The sequence below is a fragment of the Camelus bactrianus genome, chromosome 16 (genome assembly GCF_048773025.1).
Source record: "Camelus bactrianus isolate YW-2024 breed Bactrian camel chromosome 16, ASM4877302v1, whole genome shotgun sequence".
NCBI lineage: Eukaryota > Metazoa > Chordata > Mammalia > Artiodactyla > Camelidae > Camelus > Camelus bactrianus.
In genome coordinates this window covers 44,858,246-44,877,656 of record NC_133554.1, presented here as the reverse complement: position 1 = coordinate 44,877,656, position 19,411 = coordinate 44,858,246, and the positions used below count along the sequence as shown (strand labels likewise).

The following is a 19,411-nucleotide window of genomic DNA, read 5'->3' as shown; positions in this document are numbered from 1 at the left end:
AGCAGGAACCCTCCTAACGTTCTCCAGCAGGGAAGAGCCTTCCATCGCGGGCCTCCAACCTTGCTCTGAGGACCCCACGTCAGTATTCTAAGACTGCCCTTGCCAATGCCTGACTCAATGCTGAAGACAGCGTCTTGCCAAAATCTATACTTCCTCGTCCCCTAAATGAGTCAGAACCTCTGAATACACTTATCCTTCTTCTCTAGGCCTCTTTTCTCGTTTCCCTTCTTTTCTCTCAGCCACCACCAGTCGGGCGCGCGTTGAGGCAGCCCTAGCCGGCAGAGGAGGGAGGGTCCTGCGACCGGAAGCCGGAAGCGGGTTTGTGACTACGTGTTCCGAGGAAGCCAGAGCGGACCCGGCGGGGCCGGCAACATGGAGCCGCTGTACCAGCAAACACACAAGTGAGGGTCGCGTCGGGCATGGGCTGGGGCGAAGCCAGGCTGGGCGAGGCCTGCCCCCCGGGGCTGGGGCCTCGGGCATCTGCCAGTATGGAGGCTGAGTCCTTCCGCTCGGGCGCTGCCGTGGGGGCAGCTTGGAAGTGCTTAATCTCTGGCGGGATGTCGAGGTTAACGGCGATCAGAGGGTCCGGCCTGATGCCTGAGGACATTGGGCCGAATGCCTCCTGGAATCTTCGAGGCCGTGACTACCAGCTGGGTAGACTAGGTGATGGGAAAGTCGCACCTACAGGTTATAATACTTTGTTTAGAAGCTGCCACCTGTGTGGTCCGGGGTGGTAGAGCTGGTTGGGGAGTCAGGGCCCCTGCACACAGGAGTTTACAATTTAGTGAGTCGAGGCACGTACAAAAAAGGATTTGACATGTGTGGTACGATGGGATAGAAGGTAAATTAGCAGTACAAACAGGATCTCCTTAAGCAGTTTAGAAGGATTCATCACTGGGTTAAGGTCGTCAGACAAAGTTTAATCAATAGCTCACAGCTTCTGTATGATGTCAGTCTACTCTTGATTGACCCACATTTTGTTGCTGCTACACTGTGATTTTTTTCTTTTATTCTGATTTTGGTTTATACTTAAGACAATGTTTTTATTATACAAAGAAATCGCTTTACGGATAGCGTTCAGTATTATTACAGTACTTGGTATTCATATCTGGTTACAGATTACCTTTAAGGAAACTGAATTTTGGTTTAGCATCTCATAACTTAAATTTCTTGGTAGTATCCTTTATTCATATTGTCCTGAATTTTTGGAACTTGGTGTGATATGGAAATAGGGTTATATCTATCCTGTTTGGATTTTTATGATTTATTTTTTATTGTGGTAAAACATACATAACAGAAATTTACCATTTAAAAGTTAATCATTTAATTTTTATTTAAGTTACCATTATCACTTAATTTACCATTTAAAATTGTAATCATTTCTAAGTGTTCAGTTCAGTGACATCAAGTAGTTTCACAATGTTGTGTAACCATCAACATTATCCATATTCAGAACTTTTTCATTATCCCAAACAGAAACTCGTGCCCATTAAGCAGTACCTTCCCATTCCTCCCCAAGTCCCTGATAACCTCCGTTCTACTTTGTCTCTGAATTTGCCTATTCTAGATATCTCATATAAGTAGAATAATACAGTATTTGTCCTTTTGTGTCTGGCTTATTTCACTTAACATTATGTTTCCAAGGTTCATCTATGTCATAGCATGTATCAGGATATCATCCCTTTTTATGGTTGAGTAATATCCTTTTGTGGATATACACACATACCACGTTTTGTTATCTTTTCATCTATTGAAGGACACTTGGGTTGCTTCCACGTTTTGGCTGTTGTGAATAATGCCACTAAGAATATTGGTGTACAAATATCTGAGTCTCTGTTTTCAATTTTTTGGAGTGTATACCTATACCTATTCTATTTTAACAACTTCCAAGTTTATGCTGTAGTTTTGTGCTGATGAAAACACTTAAACACACCCCCAGAACGTGGAAAAGAAATAAAATGGGGACCTGCCTCCCTAATGAATTCACAACTAAAGGAGTACTTTGAAGCATTAGAATGAAAGGATAATGATCCTCTTATTTCATTTTCTAAGTTTATGTTTCATTTTCATTTCTTTAAGTTACTATTTCACTTTCTACTTTTCTTTCTTTTGCTTTATTGATGAAGTGTTTGGTCTGGGCAGGTGAAAATATAGAGCCTATTCTGTAATAGTATTGAAATGACAAAATTGGTCTTACACTGGGGTACCCTATTCTCATAAAAATTATGCTCGTGTTACTAAGAAAGGGCAGATCTTTTACAATAGCAAAGCACAGTGGACTGAGTAGTGCTTTGAAGTTAATCTGTGATGTACAGTCTCATCTGGTTAGTTAATTTGGTTAAAGGATGTTGCTAAGGAGGCTGTGACCCAGTTTAGTCTTAAGAATAATTTTGTTCACAGAGTCAGCCTATTATTAGTGCAGCAGGTAGCTGATCACAGAGTAAACTAGGTAGCTCAGTTCCATGTAAACTTAGAGGAGGAATACTAAATGGTGTCCCAAACAATTTTGTGGACTGTAAATGAACTCCTTACCTCTGCAGGCCTCAAATGACCTACACTCAGACTCTGTAGACCCTTGGGCTCTATAGCAGGGCTCACCAGCTTTTTCTATCAAGAGCCAGGTAGTAAATATTTTAGGCCTTGCGGGCCATACGGTCTCTGTGGCAGCTACTCAGTGCTGCCATTGCAGTGTGAAAGCAGCCATAAGATGATATTTAAACAAATAGATGTGACTGTATTCCAATAAAACCTTTTTTTAAACAAAAACAGAGTGGGCCAGATTTAGCCAACCACTGTTAGACCCTTTACTATACAGTTGCTCAGTCATTCAGTGAATATTTATTGAGCACCTACTATATGTCAGGCACCATTCCCGGTGCAGACGGTACAGCCCTGCCCTCAGGGATTTTACCTCATTCCATGCTGCAGTATATTCTGATATGCCTCCTTTCCCCTCAAGGACTAAACCAGAACTCAGAATTCTGGTTCTAGACTGCTTCACCTTGTTTTCCTCATGTATGAAATAAAAGCTTGGGGCTGATTAAACTGTAAGGCTTCTTTCAGTGATTGTCTTTAAAAGGAAACACAGAATCCTGTGCACATCAGCAGTTCACTTTTGCAATTGCAGAAATTAATGATTATAGCTGAACTGACACAATAGTAATGGGACATCTTAATTTTACTGGAACTTTGAACCCAACTTGTAGTTATCTCTTGCCATGTTCCTGAAAGTACATTGGAATTACATCAACATTTTAAAGTTACGTATCCTGAAAACTCCTGAACTACCTGAGTAATGAATGAAAAAAGAAAGATGAAAAACAGTAAACATTTTACACTTAAACAACACTGCATTAGGATGAACTTTATAGAGGAGCTAATAGCCAAGCTTCTATTTTTGAGATCCTAGTGCTTGTAAAGGTGCCCATATTTGTCCAGGATCATTCAGTGTCCCAGACCTTTTTATCACTAGAGATTCTTATTCAATAGGTTTGGGGCACAAGCAGCTCTATTTTTAACAAGCTCTCCAGGTGATTTTGATGAACAGCTGGGTTTAAAAACTATTACCTTATCTCAAGACCAGTTTTTCCTTTTTTTGATTTTGCCTTCTGATGAGAGGCTAAATATAGTAGAGGCAAAGTGGGTGAGGCGAAAATGCCCAGATGGTTCCCACTACTTTTAAGTAAAGTAAAAACAACAAACTTCTGTATGATTCTTTAGGAGTTGCACAGCAATTTCATATTGCATTTGGATCTACAACCCTTTAAATAATTGTGATTATCAGTACTTTGTTTTATAGTTGAGGAGACTGAGGCACCAGGGAGTTAAGTGACTTGTTCAGTGTCCCTCAGCTACTACAATAGTGGAACTAGAACTTCAGCGCAGATCTTTTAATTCCAAAACCCTGCCCCTGCTCCAGCTGGTCAGAGGCAGCACGGATGCAAAGTGGGTGTATATGAGGGGGTGGGGATGGGAGCAGTAGTTCCATGGACTTTTAAAAAGCAGTTCTGTTTTAGAATTCTTCCTAGATCTTCTGCAGACTTTTTTTTTTTTTTTTTTTTTAAATCAGCAGCAGTGATTCTTGCTTACTTGCTGCTCAGTCTCTGGTTGATTGTGTTTTCACCATTGACCCCACACTAGGCAGGGCTAGGACTTCTGATTTCTAGGGTCTACGCTGTCAGGTTATACTTGTGTATCAACTGTTCCTTATTGACTTCAAGTGTGTTGTCTGAATTCCTAATTCAGTATAAAACAGATTTGCCACTTGGTATATGGTAGTTCCCACCATGCCATTCATACTTGCTCTGCTGTTTTGCATTTATTTCCTCTTGGGCATGAAATGTAGAGATTGGAATCACTTTTTTAGCTATATCTTTTCCAGTTTATTCAGAGCAAATAGAGATTGGATGTAAGTCAATAATGTTTCCCTGCAATTTAAAGGTTATCTATTTTAGCTTAGAAAATAGTAAAAGCCAGTTGAAGAGTGTTCATAGGGTTTTGTGGGTATTGGCATCATCTCTCCTGCTGTCCTCACGGAATTTAAGAATTGAAAGGGACCGGCAAGATCTGGCATTCCAACTCACTTTGGTCAGGAAGACCCTTTAGAAGACCCAAGGCAGTTCATATACTCTGTGTTTAAACACGGAACTCTTTGTTTCCTTTTCTTGAAGAGACGGTTGAGAATTGTTCATGTTTTTTCCCCTGTGTTGAGCTGAAATCTGTCATCTTGAAATTTGCACCTTTTGGTTCTGGGTCTCCCTTAAGGAGCAGCACCAGAGAGCAGGCCCACTCCTTTCCTATATCTCATCTGTAGATATTTGAAGAGCACCAGCTGCCCCCTTTTAGTTTAGTTTTGTTTCTTCTTATCTTTTCTCAGAGGATTATTATCACTAGCTCTTTTGACCATTCTTCATAACTTGACTTCTTTCCTAGTCATCCTGTTCATCCTGTTTATTGGGGGAAACCTTTAATTGGTAGGGTACCTTTAGCAGATGGCTCCCAAAATTGAATGCCATTCTATAATTGTGTATTTGACTTTTTTTTTTAATCTCAAGTCAGAATGCTTCTTATCCCTGACAAATTTTGTCATACTACTTTAGCCTAAATGAAAAATGTTAATATTTGCTTTATGGCACAATCACACTAACAATTCACTAGAGCACAGAATCATGTGCAAATTTCATAATCATCAGTTGATTTTTGAAAAATATTGACTAAAACACAGAGCCAAAGGCAGTCCTATAGTAGAACCTGGAAGTCTTCCTCAGGATCCCTTGGGTACCATTGTTTTGCCTGCCATGAATCCCTCATCCTTAAAGTTTAAAATATTTGTCAATCTAATGGAAGAGATATGATGTCATTTTTATTTTGGATTTTCCTGAGTACTAGTAAAGTTGAGTGTCTCTTCATATATTCATTGACCATTTGGGTTTTATTTTCTGTCAGCTGTCCTTTGCCAGTTTTGAAAATTGCTTTGTTTGACTTTTCCTGTTGATCTGTAGCAGTTCTTTATATATTCTGGGTATTAGTCCTTTGTTATCTGCGGCAGTTATCTTCCAGTCTCTGCCTGTTGTTGTTGTTGTTGTTGTTGTCGTTGTTTAGTTGTGCCTTTGGTGTAAAAAGGCTTTTTGTTTTATTGTAGTCAGGTTTATCAGTCTTTTATTTTGTGATTTGTAGGGTTTTGGGGGGGTAGTTTCGGTTTTTGTCTTGTTTAAGGATACTTTTGTTAACTTGAAGTCATAATATGCACTCCTGTATTTTCTTCAGAAAGTTTCAAGTCTTGCTTTTTACATTTAGGCTTTAAACTATCTTGAGTTTATCTTTGTGTGTTACATGAGATGTGTTTTTTTATATGGATAACTAACTAAGCCATCAGCATTTATTGTAGTCCATTCTTTTCCCACCACCATTAGGAGTTTACCTCACTGCCCACATCCAGCCTTCAGTGTAGTCTTAATTCTCTTTCCTGTCATTTTGCTAGTCAATCCACTATAGCTGTTTCCACGGTTACCCTGATCCAGATGTTGGTTTGTTCAAGCTGCATTCCTACATCTGCCTCCATATCTCCACATGTCTCCATTCGAAAGGATTCGGACTTGCCTTCCTGAAGTCGCAGTTTGGTCTCTCAGGCTCTAGCAGTGATTTTGAGTTGCCTCTCAGGACCGTGGGTCTTGCCCAGGAGCACTCTGAGGTCATTAGAGCTGCCCTGGCTTCTGGGGCCATGGATCATGTTTAGAGGCCACAGGGAAGTCCTGGAAAAGACCAGAGGCAGGTTCAAACCAAATTTGGACTCCTGGCATGCATTAGTAAATTTGGGGTCACAGTTTGTGCTGTTCCTGGTGAAGAATGATTGCTGACTGTTCCCTCGAGGGTTGGAACTGATAGAACAGCTCACAGGAGTGAACTCTTTCATGTGGCTCTCACATGGAGAGACCAGAAGCACCAAGAGTCAGTTGTTGGGGCAGGATAAATAATATCCCAAGAACTGATCACAGAGGATGCTTGGAAGGGCTTCACTGAAGGTGATCATGGTCAAGCCGTGGGGAGACGCCAGAGAGGGCTCTGGGGCCTGATAATCAGAACCATGCCAGAGGTCCCAGGTACAGTATTGCGTTTCCAAATGAGATGGCAGTTGCCTCGTATTGCCAGGGCAGGCTGTTTACCAAACAGGAGATCCCTATCTTACAGAGCCTTCTTCTGATGGCTTCCTCCACTAATCTCATCCCCTTCTCCCCTTCAGGCAGGCCAGCCTGCTGGTGCCCCACATGACATGCCTTACATGCCTTTTTGCATATCATTTTCTCTACCTCTTCCTTCACCAAAGCACATCTCCCTTCTTCAAAATGGTTCAGAACTGCTTTCGCCCACAGAGCTTCCCCCAGCCTACTCCTTTACTCACTTGCCTTCACTTAGCACTGCTGTGCGTAGCTCCTCAGCTTCCTTTTTGTTTACACTTGTATGTGTTAGTGTTCTCTTAAATCTTCTTGGGACTTTTCGTGTCTATCTGGCTTGTCGTTCCTAATTACACTGTTTCTCAAGCACAAGGATTATATCTCTCTTGCCCTTTGATGCTCCCTAGTACAGACCAGTGCTTAGCACATTGGGTCAAAGAACAGAGAGTGCGATTGGCTGAATCCTGATTGAGGTTTATCACTTGGTGTGTGACCTTGAATGAGTTACATAACCTTTGTGGGCTTCAGTTGTCTTATTTACAAAATGAGGATGATAATAGTACTTTCCTCATAGGGTTATTGACTTAGCAGAATGTCTCAGTGGTAAGCACTACTAAATGCTTCCTGTCAGGATTATTATTAATATTAATGTTAAAATATTAGAAACCCTGCCAAAACATGTGACCTAAAGTGCCACATACAAATTTTACAGTTCAGCGATGCTGTCAATTTGAATCAGTTAGATGTTGGCATTAGAAAAATTGTCTTTCCTGACTGAAGCACTGTTGATTACTCCTGTCTCACTCATTTCCTCCCTCTTCCTTTGATAGGCAGGTCCACGAGATCCAGTCTCACATGGGACGCCTGGAGACGGCAGACAAGCAGTCTCTGCACTGTGAGTAATTAACTATGGAGACCAGAGTCCTTTCTCTGATGACACGGTGCTAATGGGCTGGGTTTCCTGACTGCATTTCTGCCTCAGGGGCTTCATGATTCAGCGTGGAATGAGTTCTGTTGTTAGGGTGGACAGAAAAACCCTATGGCAAAGTCACTGATTTCCCTGATTCTGCCCTTTGGAATCCTGCAAGTCTTATCCCCCATTACCCCTCCACTCAACCTGACATGGCCCTATGGGAATGGAAGTACTTTCCTCCATCTGTCTTAATCTAATTACCTAGTCCTTAGAGGAATGTAGTCCATAAAAATTCAGAGATGTTTAACTGGAATTGGTCATTTCTTCTGAGCTGAGAACTGTGGCTTTTTAGGAGGATTATTCAGAAACGAACAGCAATATTAATTAGTTTAGTTCCCACACCATGGATTCTTTTGAGCAGAGTGCTGCTTTTTGCATGTTAGTTTCTTCTCTTGTAGGAGGAAAGGTCCCTTCTCTGAGTCGGCCCCACAGGCTTTACTGGCCCCCACCCCCCGTGGAAGCTGTCTTCTCTCAGCCCTTAACGGTCGCGTGCCCATTTCTTCAGTTTTCTCCTGTCTCCTTTCTGCAGCTCCAAAAGCACCTCTTCTCTTGGTTCTGTGCCCCACCTTGTTCTGAACTGTATTTGTTAGCTGTCAGCTACCTAGGAAGGTGACATGTCCCATCTCTACTGTCATTTCTTTATTGGGCAAGAGGCAATCTGGATGCCTTTTTTTTTGTGCCCAGTTTAGCTTGGATCCATTGACTTTGTGTGCCTTCCCAGCAGTCTCATGATTAGAAATGGAAAAGAGGTCATTTTGACTGTTTATCAAAAGGGTTAAGGAAAATGCTGTATTTATCATATCTGTACCTCTATGGATTCTTTCCTGGGTTTTTCCTATTGATATTTGGTCTATTTTGAGGACTCCAACATCAGTCTACCCATTCTTAAGGGAACTCTTCCTGTGGTTCACATACTAATCTTCCCCTTTGCGCCTTTTTTTTTAAACCTCATGTTTTGTAGGGAGTTCAGTTGGCAGCTTTTTTAACCAGATATTTATAACCCATATCTGAGAATACTCTCAAAGGAAAAGAGACCACATTCTGTGTCAGAAAATACCGCATTTCACTTAAAATATTTATTTGGACAATCTTTAAGTGTTCATTTTATTTTCTAAAGGCAGGAGATTTATTTCAACAGGTTTATCTTCAGCTTCTTAAAAAATTGGCATTGTTATAGCACTGGCAGCTCTAAATATATTTTTTTGAAACAGTGTTTACAAAGTCACTTAGTATAATTTGAATTTTTCTCCATCATCATTAGCGTGTGCATTTTTCTCCTTTTGAAATACATATTTTTGAGTTTATTGGATATGGGAAAAAAGGTATGTTTGATTTGTCATTCTAACTTAAGTCCACTATCTCTTTTCCAGCAATTATTCTTTTTTCTCTTTTGTGCAGTAGTAGAAAACGAAATCCAAGCAAGCTTAGACCAGATATTCATCCATCTAGAGCGCCTGGAGATTTTGTCCAGCAAGGAGCCCCCTAACAAAAGACAGAATGCCAAACTGTGAGTGTTCTGACACCCCAGGCCTATCACATCAGGCCTTTCTCCCAGCAAGGCCATCAAATATTCTGAAAATCCATTTACACATTGAAAAACTGAGACTATGCAAAGATAAAGTCTATAAAGAGCATAATTCTGTTTGAGTGATACTCCCTCAGAATAAAAAGCCTGTGCTGTATAACACAGGGAATATAGCTAATATTTTGTTTTATTATTTTTTAATGGAGGTACTGAGGATTGAACTCAGGACCTTGTGCATGCTAACATGCGATCTACCACTGAGCTATACCCACCCCCTGCCAATATTTTATAATAACTGTAAATGGGGTATGACCTTTAAAAATTGTAAATCACCATATTGTACACCATATTGTATATGATACCGTACATCAACTATACTTCAATTTTTAAGAAAAAAATAAATAGCCTCTGATGTTAGTGGCTCAGAAGACTTGTGTCTTCTCATTGGCGTCATTTTGAAATTTTGCCCCCAGACCTGTTTTTCTGACCAGACCCATGGCTGCTTGAAACCTAATGCTGCTAGGGAATTTCACTCTCTTTGGTTCCCACTGCATTCTTTGGTTGAAGTATCTTGCTCTTAATCACCTTAGTCAATCTATTTTTAATGAAATACTGATCTAATGTTTGATACACCCCCACGAAATTAAAATGAAAGCACTCTCACCACGTCCACTCCAGCCCCTGCTCCCAAAAGTTTTATGAAACTTTGTTGATGCTTTACTCCAAAGATGCCCTTGGGCTTCTTCCAGGAGAGTGAAATAATCCCTAGAAGGTCAGGAAGAGGTCATCGAACCTGCTTCCTGTCACCTATTCCCTGTCATGCATCCAGAATCAGAGACCAGCAGATATTTAAGTAAAGCTGCTGGAATCTCATGTGCTACAACCCTGCTTTAACCGCAAGCTACTTCTTTACTTTCAACATCGTTGATCAAAATCAGATTATTTGGCAGGGGCAGGGGTGGATAGCATGGAGTAGTGTAGGGGGAAGTAAGGAAATGTCTTCTTTCCTGTTACAAAGTCTGGCTGCCTTCAGTTTTGCTGCTCTGGGCTCCTGGAATTTAATCTCTCTATCAATTCCAGTCGTGTTGACCAGTTAAAGTATGATGTCCAGCACCTGCAGACTGCTCTCAGAAACTTCCAGCATCGGCGATACACAAGGGAACAGCAGGAGAGACAGCGAGAGGAGCTTCTGTCTCGCACCTTCACCACTAATGTAAGCCAGGCGCCCGGGCAGGGTCTGCAGGAACTTGACAGCTTGTTGGAGCTGGAGCTCAGGTCTCTGAGCATTGTCCGTTTAGGGGGTGTCGGAAGCAGACCGATCAGGCAGGAGGAGACCAACTGGGAGTGACAGTGGACTTTGTGTGTTGCTGCAGAGACTAGACCTAAACAGGGGATCTCTTTCTCTGACAGAGAAACCTGAAGAGGAAGCCATTCAGTTGAGGGAATGGGCAGAGGTGCAAATTACCTGGTTTGACTGGTCCGATGCAGAGAGGTGGAAGTTCACATGGTGGAAGCGTTTTTCTGACCAGATCGAGACAGATGATTAGAACTTAGACTGTTTTTAGTGAGGGCAGCATTTCAAAGCTGCCTTCAGGCAGTTGCCATTGTGCTGTGTATGTGTGTGGTTCCAGCGCCAGATGCATTAAAATGTTTTTACTCTAGTCTGAGCAGCATTTGGAGGAATTTGTTAACAGATACTTCGTTTTAGAGGGATTGCTTGACATGAGCCCATTTGAAAGTGTCCTGCTGGTTTGCACGTTTGGTTTCTTAGAGCATCAGCGTCCCTGTCCTTAGATTTCAGTAGGATTATTTCCTGCACGTGGCTGTAGAACATACTGGCCTTTTCTGTGTCCTGTATAATATATTCTACCAGATTAGGTAGGTTTTAGGGGTTTTTTGTTGTTGTTTAATTGTTTTGTTTTTACAGAGTTTATATTTTGTAAAGAGATGTTAGCTTTCTAAGTCTGCCATCAGAATTCAAATCACTTCCCGCTTTGCAGATGTTTAACTCTCTTTGCTGTGTCCACACTCGCAGTAAATTTCTCCAAGAGCTTCAGAATATGCCTGCATAGTTTTGGTTTCTTTAGCGTGAGCAGTCAAGTAATGATGATTAACAGTTGAGAGGTGTAATGAGGATGTGTTGGTGGTAGAGTGGTAAGCATAGCCACCTTTCAAAAGTGTGAGGCACCATACAACACACTAAAAGGTGTTGTGTGGGCTTTTGGTAGTTGTGACATTGGGCATTCAGGCCTTTTTTAGGCCAGGGATGATCACCCAGAATTACTCTGTTTTTTACCAGCCTGGTGTGATGCTGTGCATACGGTGGGCCCTTAATAAAAACTGACTGAATGATCTTCTTCCTGGTCATTCCACGATCTGGAGCTATAAGACATTTTTCTGAGAGATATAGCCCCTCAGTGGTACCCTTTCAGATGGGAGAGTAGGGAGGATTTGTATATAAAATGTGTTCCATAAACGTTTGTCAAATCAATGAAAAGAAGTCTTTAGTTGATTCATTCAAACACTGGAGTCTTGACCCAGTGATCATCTGCTTATGCAGAATGCTGTTTAAGGTCCTGAGAGTAAAGCGTGTTTAAATGAAAAAAACAAGACTCCTCCCTGTGAGAAACTCCCATGTTAGCAGGAGGGATTGAAAATGTATACATGGAACATGATTCTGAACTTGAGTAGCAAAGAAAAGGTGGTTTAACCTCTTCGTGATGATGGAAAAACAGTGCTGCTTGGCAGGAGAGTTTGTGATGTCTGGAGGAAGGAAAAAGGACAGTACTGTGGCTGGTCGTGACCTGCTTCAGCGTCCTTTCCACTTGCAGTGTGAAAATGGAGCCCTGGGGTCGGCCTTGGTGTTTCTTCCTACCGGATGGTTAACAGAGGGCAGGCTCTACGCTCAGCAGTGGGACTCATGCCACTTACCAACTCTGCCTGGTCCTGGACAACTCACTCCACCTCTGGGCTTCAGTTTCTTCATCTAACATGGGGATACTATCATAATTTCTGCATAAAGTTAGAATGAGGATTAAGTGAGCTTAGGGTGGAGAGCACGCAATGTGGAAAGCACCTGATCGAGATTAGTTTTTTCTTGCTTCATTTCTTTACAGACTTTTCTTCTCTGCTCAGGTGTAATAGTCCCGTCCTGAACACTGTTAGGCCTTTAATAGAAAACCGGGTCTCTTCTCTCCTTAGTCTCAGTCTAATCAGAGGGAAAAGCTGTGGATAAAATAGCCAGAGGACAAAGGCAAACACGTAATACTACCTTGGGGAGAAGCCAAGTAAAGGAGCATTTGGAACAAGCTGGGTTAGCGAGTAGTCAGGGAAAGTCTCTAGGAGAAGCCCAGCGAGGTGGGAATTCAGAGGCAGGGGTGAACAAGACTTGTGTAGTGGAACTCGTTCAGAGAGTGATAAACCTGAGGAGAGCGCCTCTTCCCATAAGTGAACAGAGGCCACCCCAGATCTTTGCTTTGCTTTTTCATCTCCATTAGGTTCCTCAGATTCCTGCCCATTCCCTCTGTCTGTTCTTCTGACTTGGCCTTGGCCACAAAGCAGAGCAGTCAGGTGGTGGGAGCCCAGGAGCTGATCGGGAAGCCAAGTTAATCAAGTGCCTGCGTTTCTTTCACAGGACTCTGACACCACCATACCAATGGATGAATCACTGCAGTTTAACTCCTCCCTCCAGAAAGTTCACCATGGCATGGATGACCTCATTGGAGGCGGGCACAGTATCCTGGACGGACTGAGGGCCCAGAGACTGACCTTGAAGGTGGGGGCTCTTTGGGGGACAGGGGGAGGGCCTTTTGTTTTGGCCTTATCCAGCAGTTTGGGACCTGCCTTTACATTTTGATCACATATCCCTGAATTGTGATATTGTGGTGGTGAGACAGAGCCTTTGAGTTTGGGATCTCCTTTCTGTTGGAATTGAATTATTGTGAGTCCAAAAGTAATCCAATTCCTTTTGCCAGGAGATATTTCTCGTGCTTGCAGTGAATCATAATGTGGCATGTCTTGGTATCCAGGTCTTTTTCATTTTCCAAACTTATGAAAGTGACTGCTGCAACGAGAGGAAGCAGTAATGGACTGAGAAATTCTGTTATAGACTCTGCTCTAGTCAGAAGGAAGACACGGCTGTCATTGGCCTCTCACTCTCTGTGTGGCCTCTGCAGTGGACTCCCTTGTAACTGAGACCTTTTTGTACTGCAGTTACTGAAGCCCCCGTGGGCTGGGGGTCTTAGGGCCACCCTGGTTGACCAGCAGCACATAGCTTCCAGAGCATGTGCCGCTGATCCCCAGTGACTCTTTCCTCCGTTTAGTCACAGGTATTCCTAGAAGCCCTGCCCGTTGGCTGGGACTCAGACCTCCTGGGAGTGGTTTACAGAAACATTACACAGCCTCTGATGTCAGTCGTGATGTTTCAGCCTCAGCCCTTTTCCTGTATCAACCCTGATGGATAGTGGGGTGTGGGCTATGCCTATTGTCAGGGTGTGGCCCCCTGTGAATGATGCACTCCCAGCCACTGAGCTGTGAGAAACAGTCACTCGGAAGCATGAGCTTTATCTTGGTTTTTGTTGGCCCACGTTGAGCCTGTCAGCTCCGCAGGACTTCAGTCCATTTCTGAGCAGCCCCTGCCGTCTCTGCCGGGGAGAAGGTCAGGCGAGCCACGAGCAATGCTCATCTCTTGCTGATGGCTGCGGTGCTTCAGGTGGTCTGGAAGCATGCTCTCCGGCAGCGTTGTGGGTGCCCCCCTTTCAGAAGAGTCATCTGTAGTAATCTAAACTGATACACAATGATCAGTCCTTCCTTTAGAAAACTACTGGCCTCCTTCCCATATCTCAGAAAAACAATAAAACCCTTTCAGGACAAGACTTATGTCACACTCATGTCAGCCCAGTGGAAGTCAGAGCTTACTGTTAAAGCTGATGTCAGCTTCTTGCCGAAGTATGGTATCCCTGAGGAGTCTGAGCAACTTCTGCCCCAACCCTGTCCCCAGAAGGACAGCACGGGAAAGCCTGGCGGGCAGTTGGAGTGGGAACAGATAGTTTCTAATTCCATTTCCTCTGCACACCTCCTGCCTGTCTTTTGTCTGTTGATTCCCTCCACCTGCCTCCCACCCCACTTCTGTCCAGGAAGTTTCTGTGTAAACCATTTGAAAGGAGACTAGGAGGGAGCATGAAGGAGCTGAGCCTTGATTTGGGGAAATTTGTGGTTGAAAATGAATACGTGTTTCAAAATTTGTTAGTTTTCAGGTGATTTTAGAAGCTTGCTAACTTGAACTTCATAAGGTGAAGAAATAGTCTGGACTTTCAGAGCTAAGCAGACTCTTCAGCAAGAATATAATTTTTATCATCACTGTTGTAGGAAAAACGTGTCTTAGGTCTCCTCCAGTAGAAATAAAGTTTGACTTGAGAGATCTCGCTTGATGAGGCTTGATAATCATCATCAGGGCAGAACATGGGTCTTGAACTCCTGTCCACGATGCCTGGAGTTGTTCTCACTTCTCTTGCCTCTTCTCTCAGTTGCTCATTACTTTGTTGTTCATTTAAAAGATGGATATGAGGCGTTAGGTTAGATGCCATTGTACAAATGCAGTTGGTGATGTGTGTGTAAGCTGGGGTCTGGCCAGCATTTGTTTATGTTTATTATTTCGTAAGAAATGGAATGTGCTTAAAAATGAAAATAAGAAAGCCCAGAGGAAAGGCAGCCTGTATGGTTTAGGAATAAATGCCCTTTTTTTTGGATGGTAGATGGTGACATTTATAATAAGGGGTTTTAGTTCATTGTGTTGGTGTCTGTTAGTTGTGTGTCTGTAGTTCCATCCTGCCCTCTTCAAATCGTCTCATAAACGTAGACACCGAGCCATATGTTGTCCTCTGTAGAATCCCTGAGGTTTCTCCTCTACAAAGTGCACAGGCTGATAGCAAGCATTTTAGAGCCAGGGAGCAAAGAGAAGTTTTTTTGATGTTGTCCTTTTTTTAAAACATATAATATTGTAATTGAAAAAATTTTATGGCAGTATGATGTACATACAGTGAAGTACACAAATCTTAATTATACAGTCATTGAATTTTGATAAATGCATACATAGCCTTTGTAACTCACACTGCTGTCAAGGCTTAGACCATCTTCATCACCCCTGAAAGGTCCCTGGTGCCGTTTCCTAGTCAGTCTACCCCTGTCTTTCCCCGCCAAGGCAACCACTGTTCTGATTTATTTCACCATATGTTAGTTTTGCCTGTTGTTGAACTTAGTGCATTCATATTACTGTTTTGTGTGTGACTGCTTCCTCTCGGGGATGTTTTCCAGACTCATTCACATTGCTACGTGCTGTAATCAGATCCTTTATACTGCCCAGCGTTGTATGTGTATCCCATTGTACATATACCATAAATTGTTCACTCATCCCCTGGTTGAGACACACCTGGATTATTCCCAGTTTGGAGATATTTGCCTATGTTTTCTTCTAGAAACTTTATTAATAGGTTTAGCTTTTAATTCTGTGACCTATCTTGAATTAATTTTTATCTGTAGTAGGAATCAAAGATCATTTTTTAACACATACATGTATATTATATATACTGACATATATGTGTGCGTATGTATGTGGTACATATATGTGATACTCATTATATAGCCTGTTGTTCCGGCACATTTGTAGAAAAGACTTTTCTTTCTCCCTTGCTTTGCTCTGGGACCTTGATCCAAAGGCCTTTGACCACATGAGAGTGACCTCTCTGCTTGCCACTGCTTTTTATGTGCTTTAGGCATGACCAAGAGACTGTTGGTGAAGCGCCATCTCATGATGACATTCACCCACCCGTGGCAACACGAGTTGATCTTTGTTTTTCTTTGTCTTCTTGTCTGCCCCAGGGGACTCAGAAGAAGATCCTTGACATTGCCAACATGCTGGGCTTGTCCAACACAGTGATGCGCCTCATTGAGAAGCGGGCTTTCCAGGACAAGTACTTTATGATCGGGGGGATGCTGCTCACCTGTGTGGTCATGTTCCTTGTGGTGCAGTACCTGACATGAGCCAGCCAAGCCCGGCGGCTGAACAGCGTTCCCACCATGTGAGAGTGTGAGTGAGTGAGTGATTGTGCGCGAAAGAGAGAGGGGGACCTGAACGCCGCCCTTTGAAATGTATGCCCGTCTTAACTGTGAAGACCACTCAGAAGTAATTGTGATCTGCAACCTGGTGGGAGTTTCAGACCTGCTCTGTTTCTTGTGATAACTTGGAGGGGAAACTCGTGCTACCAAGATGTGCGGCGCTTAGGAAATGAACCAAGTACCTGTTCTCTCTCTCTCTCTCTCACTCACCTGGGGAGAAGCTGATGTGAGGGAAAGGGGAGGAAAAGAGTGGTTTTGGTGGTTTTGCCCACGTAGCTGATACATGCCGGGAAGGCTTTCACAGTGAGCTCGCGGACAGGGCTGCCCACCTTTGTTATGCTCCGGCCTTTCTGGCTCCTAATAGGTAGGCTGGAACACAAGCAGAGAGGAGGGGCAAGGGGCCTTCTTTTCCTGCACCCATTCTAGTAGGTGGAGTCACATGCTCTTGCTACTAGCTCCACCCCACTCCCCGACACCCGCCCCAAAACGACATGCAGATAACTGACTGCTAACACTTGTCGTCCTTCCCCCGGAAGCAGCTACCTAGAGGAAACAGAGGCATTGGCGCTATTGCTGACACGAGTAAGATTTTCCACATTATAGTTGTTGGGTGTTTCTCCTTTCTAAAGTGAGGCCACTGTTACTCCCTGGGAGTGGTCAGTCTTGAAACTGAAGACCCTAGTCACCGATTTTTTTTTTTTTCAGTACTTAGTAGAATGGTTGCCTTTTAAAGTTCCAAGACTGCAGCCCAGTGCCCATGCCCAGGCTTTGCTGGGCCTTAGCCCTTTAGAAAGCAGCTGTGGGCTAAGGTTAGTGATTTGTCTATTATAGTCAATAGGTTTAGCATCTCTAATTCATAAGTGATTCTCTTCCCTTCTTAGAAATATATTAGCAACTGCTAGCCGAGCCTCCATTCTGCCTAGCCAGAATGGGCAGATGCCACCCTAGAGATGTCCCTGGTATGTTTGTCCTTGTAAGACTCCTGTTTTCAGGGACCAGGGCCTTTTTCCTTTTCTGACCAACCCTGAATTAAGGCTGTACCACTACCCAGGGTATTCTGGAATTTATTTTAAAGCCAGTCTGTTTAATGAGACTAATCTCTGAAAGTACCAGAAAGAACTGGTTAGCGTATGTGTTCATCTGTCACAGGCCCTACCAGCTCTAGGCTCCGTAGTCTCATGGCAAGACATAAATAATGCTCAGAATTTCCCAGAAGAACTGAAACCTGGTCAGTGTTAACCCCACCTTTGGTTTTCTTGCCCTGTGTGCTTCCTATCTTTGTTTCTTGTCATTTGGACTGTCTTCAGTCATCTTCCCCTTTTCTGTAGGTGTTCTCTTCCTCCTCCCTTACTTACCTCCCACCTGTTTCTGAAGCAGTGTGGGTCTTTTCAGGCACATCTGTCGCATAGATCCCTTTTGGGGAAATGTTTCTTGTCACAGATTTTTAACATATGTTTCCTGGGTACTGATCTCACACTTTTGGTGGGATCTCCATTGCTCCAAACCCTCTGGGCCAAAGAGGGGCCCTGGGTTTTCAAGGAAAGGGGAATCTATGACCCCTTCATAAAAGGATTGAGGGCCCTGCCAAAGTGAAAACTGGCCTAGTGAGTGGACAGAGGGAGGGGTTGAGGCTTTGACTTTGGGGAGGCCCAGTTTGAAATTGCTCTCACACCCAGCACCCCTGCCATCCCAGGGACCCAGCACAGTTCTCTTGGCAATCCATAAACTGAGTTTTTAAACTGCATGGTCTTGGCTCTGAGCCCGGGCATCTGCAATCCAGCCAGACCACGCACTTGGAAGATGATGTACAAGAAGCAGCTAAGCCATTTGGACTTGAACTCTGGGGAGGCAGAAGCTCCTCCGTCCCTCTGCCCTCTATTGGCTGATGTGACATCTATTTGTAATGTACATCAGTGTATTTCCACACCTGCCTTTGTAGTGATTGTTGGTCTTGATGAACCAGAAGTAATGCCTCCCTTCCTGCTGTACCTTCAGAGCCATTCTCCCTACTTTGTAATAAAAATTGAGGAGGCAGTTTTGCAGATGTTTATCACCCGGAACTAAGGAACAGCGGCCACAGTATGTCTGGAGATGCTGGAACACTGAGAGCTCGTTTCATCATGTGATTGCCTTTGCTCTCACACGTCGGCTTTCAGGACCCCAGGAGAAGCACACTTTGGCCTGTCGCGGCCCGTCCTCAGAGTATAGGGAAAGAGCCAAGACCAGGGCAGGAGCACCATCTAGTGGAGTCGGGGTGGTACAGGAACTCCTGGGAGCAGCCTCTGTGGCCTTGTACAGGAATTCGGTGTGCCTGTTGTGGTTTAAGGCAGGTGGGTTGTCAAGGAACTTGGGAATATCTCCATTCCGTGGACCTTTACTCCAGGTGTGACCACCTTAAGCCAAACTCAGACCAAATAAGTAGGAGAGTCTTGATTTTATAGATGGCTTCACTGCCGGGTTTTTTCCTTAGTTCTTTGCCCTAATGAATTTAAATGGGTTTGACTCACAAATTTGGCTTTACACACTCACTGTTTTTGAAACACATCCATTGAATAAAGTTGCAGTTTATTTTATCTAGAAAATTATATTTTGTAAAGGAATTTGACATTCTTTGTTTTAACCCCTTTTTTAATATTTTTCAGGCCAGAGATTCCCAAACATTGCTCTGAGACCAGGGGTGGGGCTGGCTGCGTCAGAAGCAGCTGGGAAGCTTTTAAAAAATGACAGATTCCTTCAGTCTTCCTCAGAACTTTTGAATTAAAAAAATTTTTTAAGCTTTTAAGGTAATTCTGATGTGTCTCTTTTAGACAGAGGCTTTTGTCTTAATCAAAGATTATAGCGTTTGAAAACATGCTGAACTAGCTCAGCATATGTGAGTAAAGAGCGAAACCTATCAAGTCCAAAATAAAGAAAGAAAGTTTGTATCTTATTCCAGAAAAGATTTGAGGAGACTTACAGGAAATAACTAAAACAGTGAAATATAAAGAAGTGAGGACCAAGAACAAGTCAGAGTAGAATGTCAATACCAAGAAAAGGACACTCAAGTGCAAGCCATGAAGCCCTGCAGAAATGCCCTGGGGAATCCCTACTGGGCTTGGAGCCCCGGGATCCAGGCAGAGAGAAGCATGA

The 19,411-nt window shown here is 43.3% G+C and overlaps 1 protein-coding gene across 1 annotated transcript; it reads left to right on the top strand.

The window, feature by feature from the left end:
- The first annotated feature begins 282 nt into the window (after window positions 1-282).
- On the top strand, window positions 283-19,064 carry GOSR2 (golgi SNAP receptor complex member 2). The gene is made up of 6 exons (XM_010958168.3): window positions 283-401; window positions 7,502-7,566; window positions 9,043-9,151; window positions 10,250-10,382; window positions 12,804-12,944; window positions 16,046-19,064. Exons 1-6 carry the CDS (start codon window positions 373-375, stop codon window positions 16,205-16,207), a joined length of 639 nt encoding a protein of 212 aa, XP_010956470.1. The 5' UTR covers window positions 283-372; the 3' UTR covers window positions 16,208-19,064.
- The last annotated feature ends 347 nt before the right edge of the window (window positions 19,065-19,411 follow it).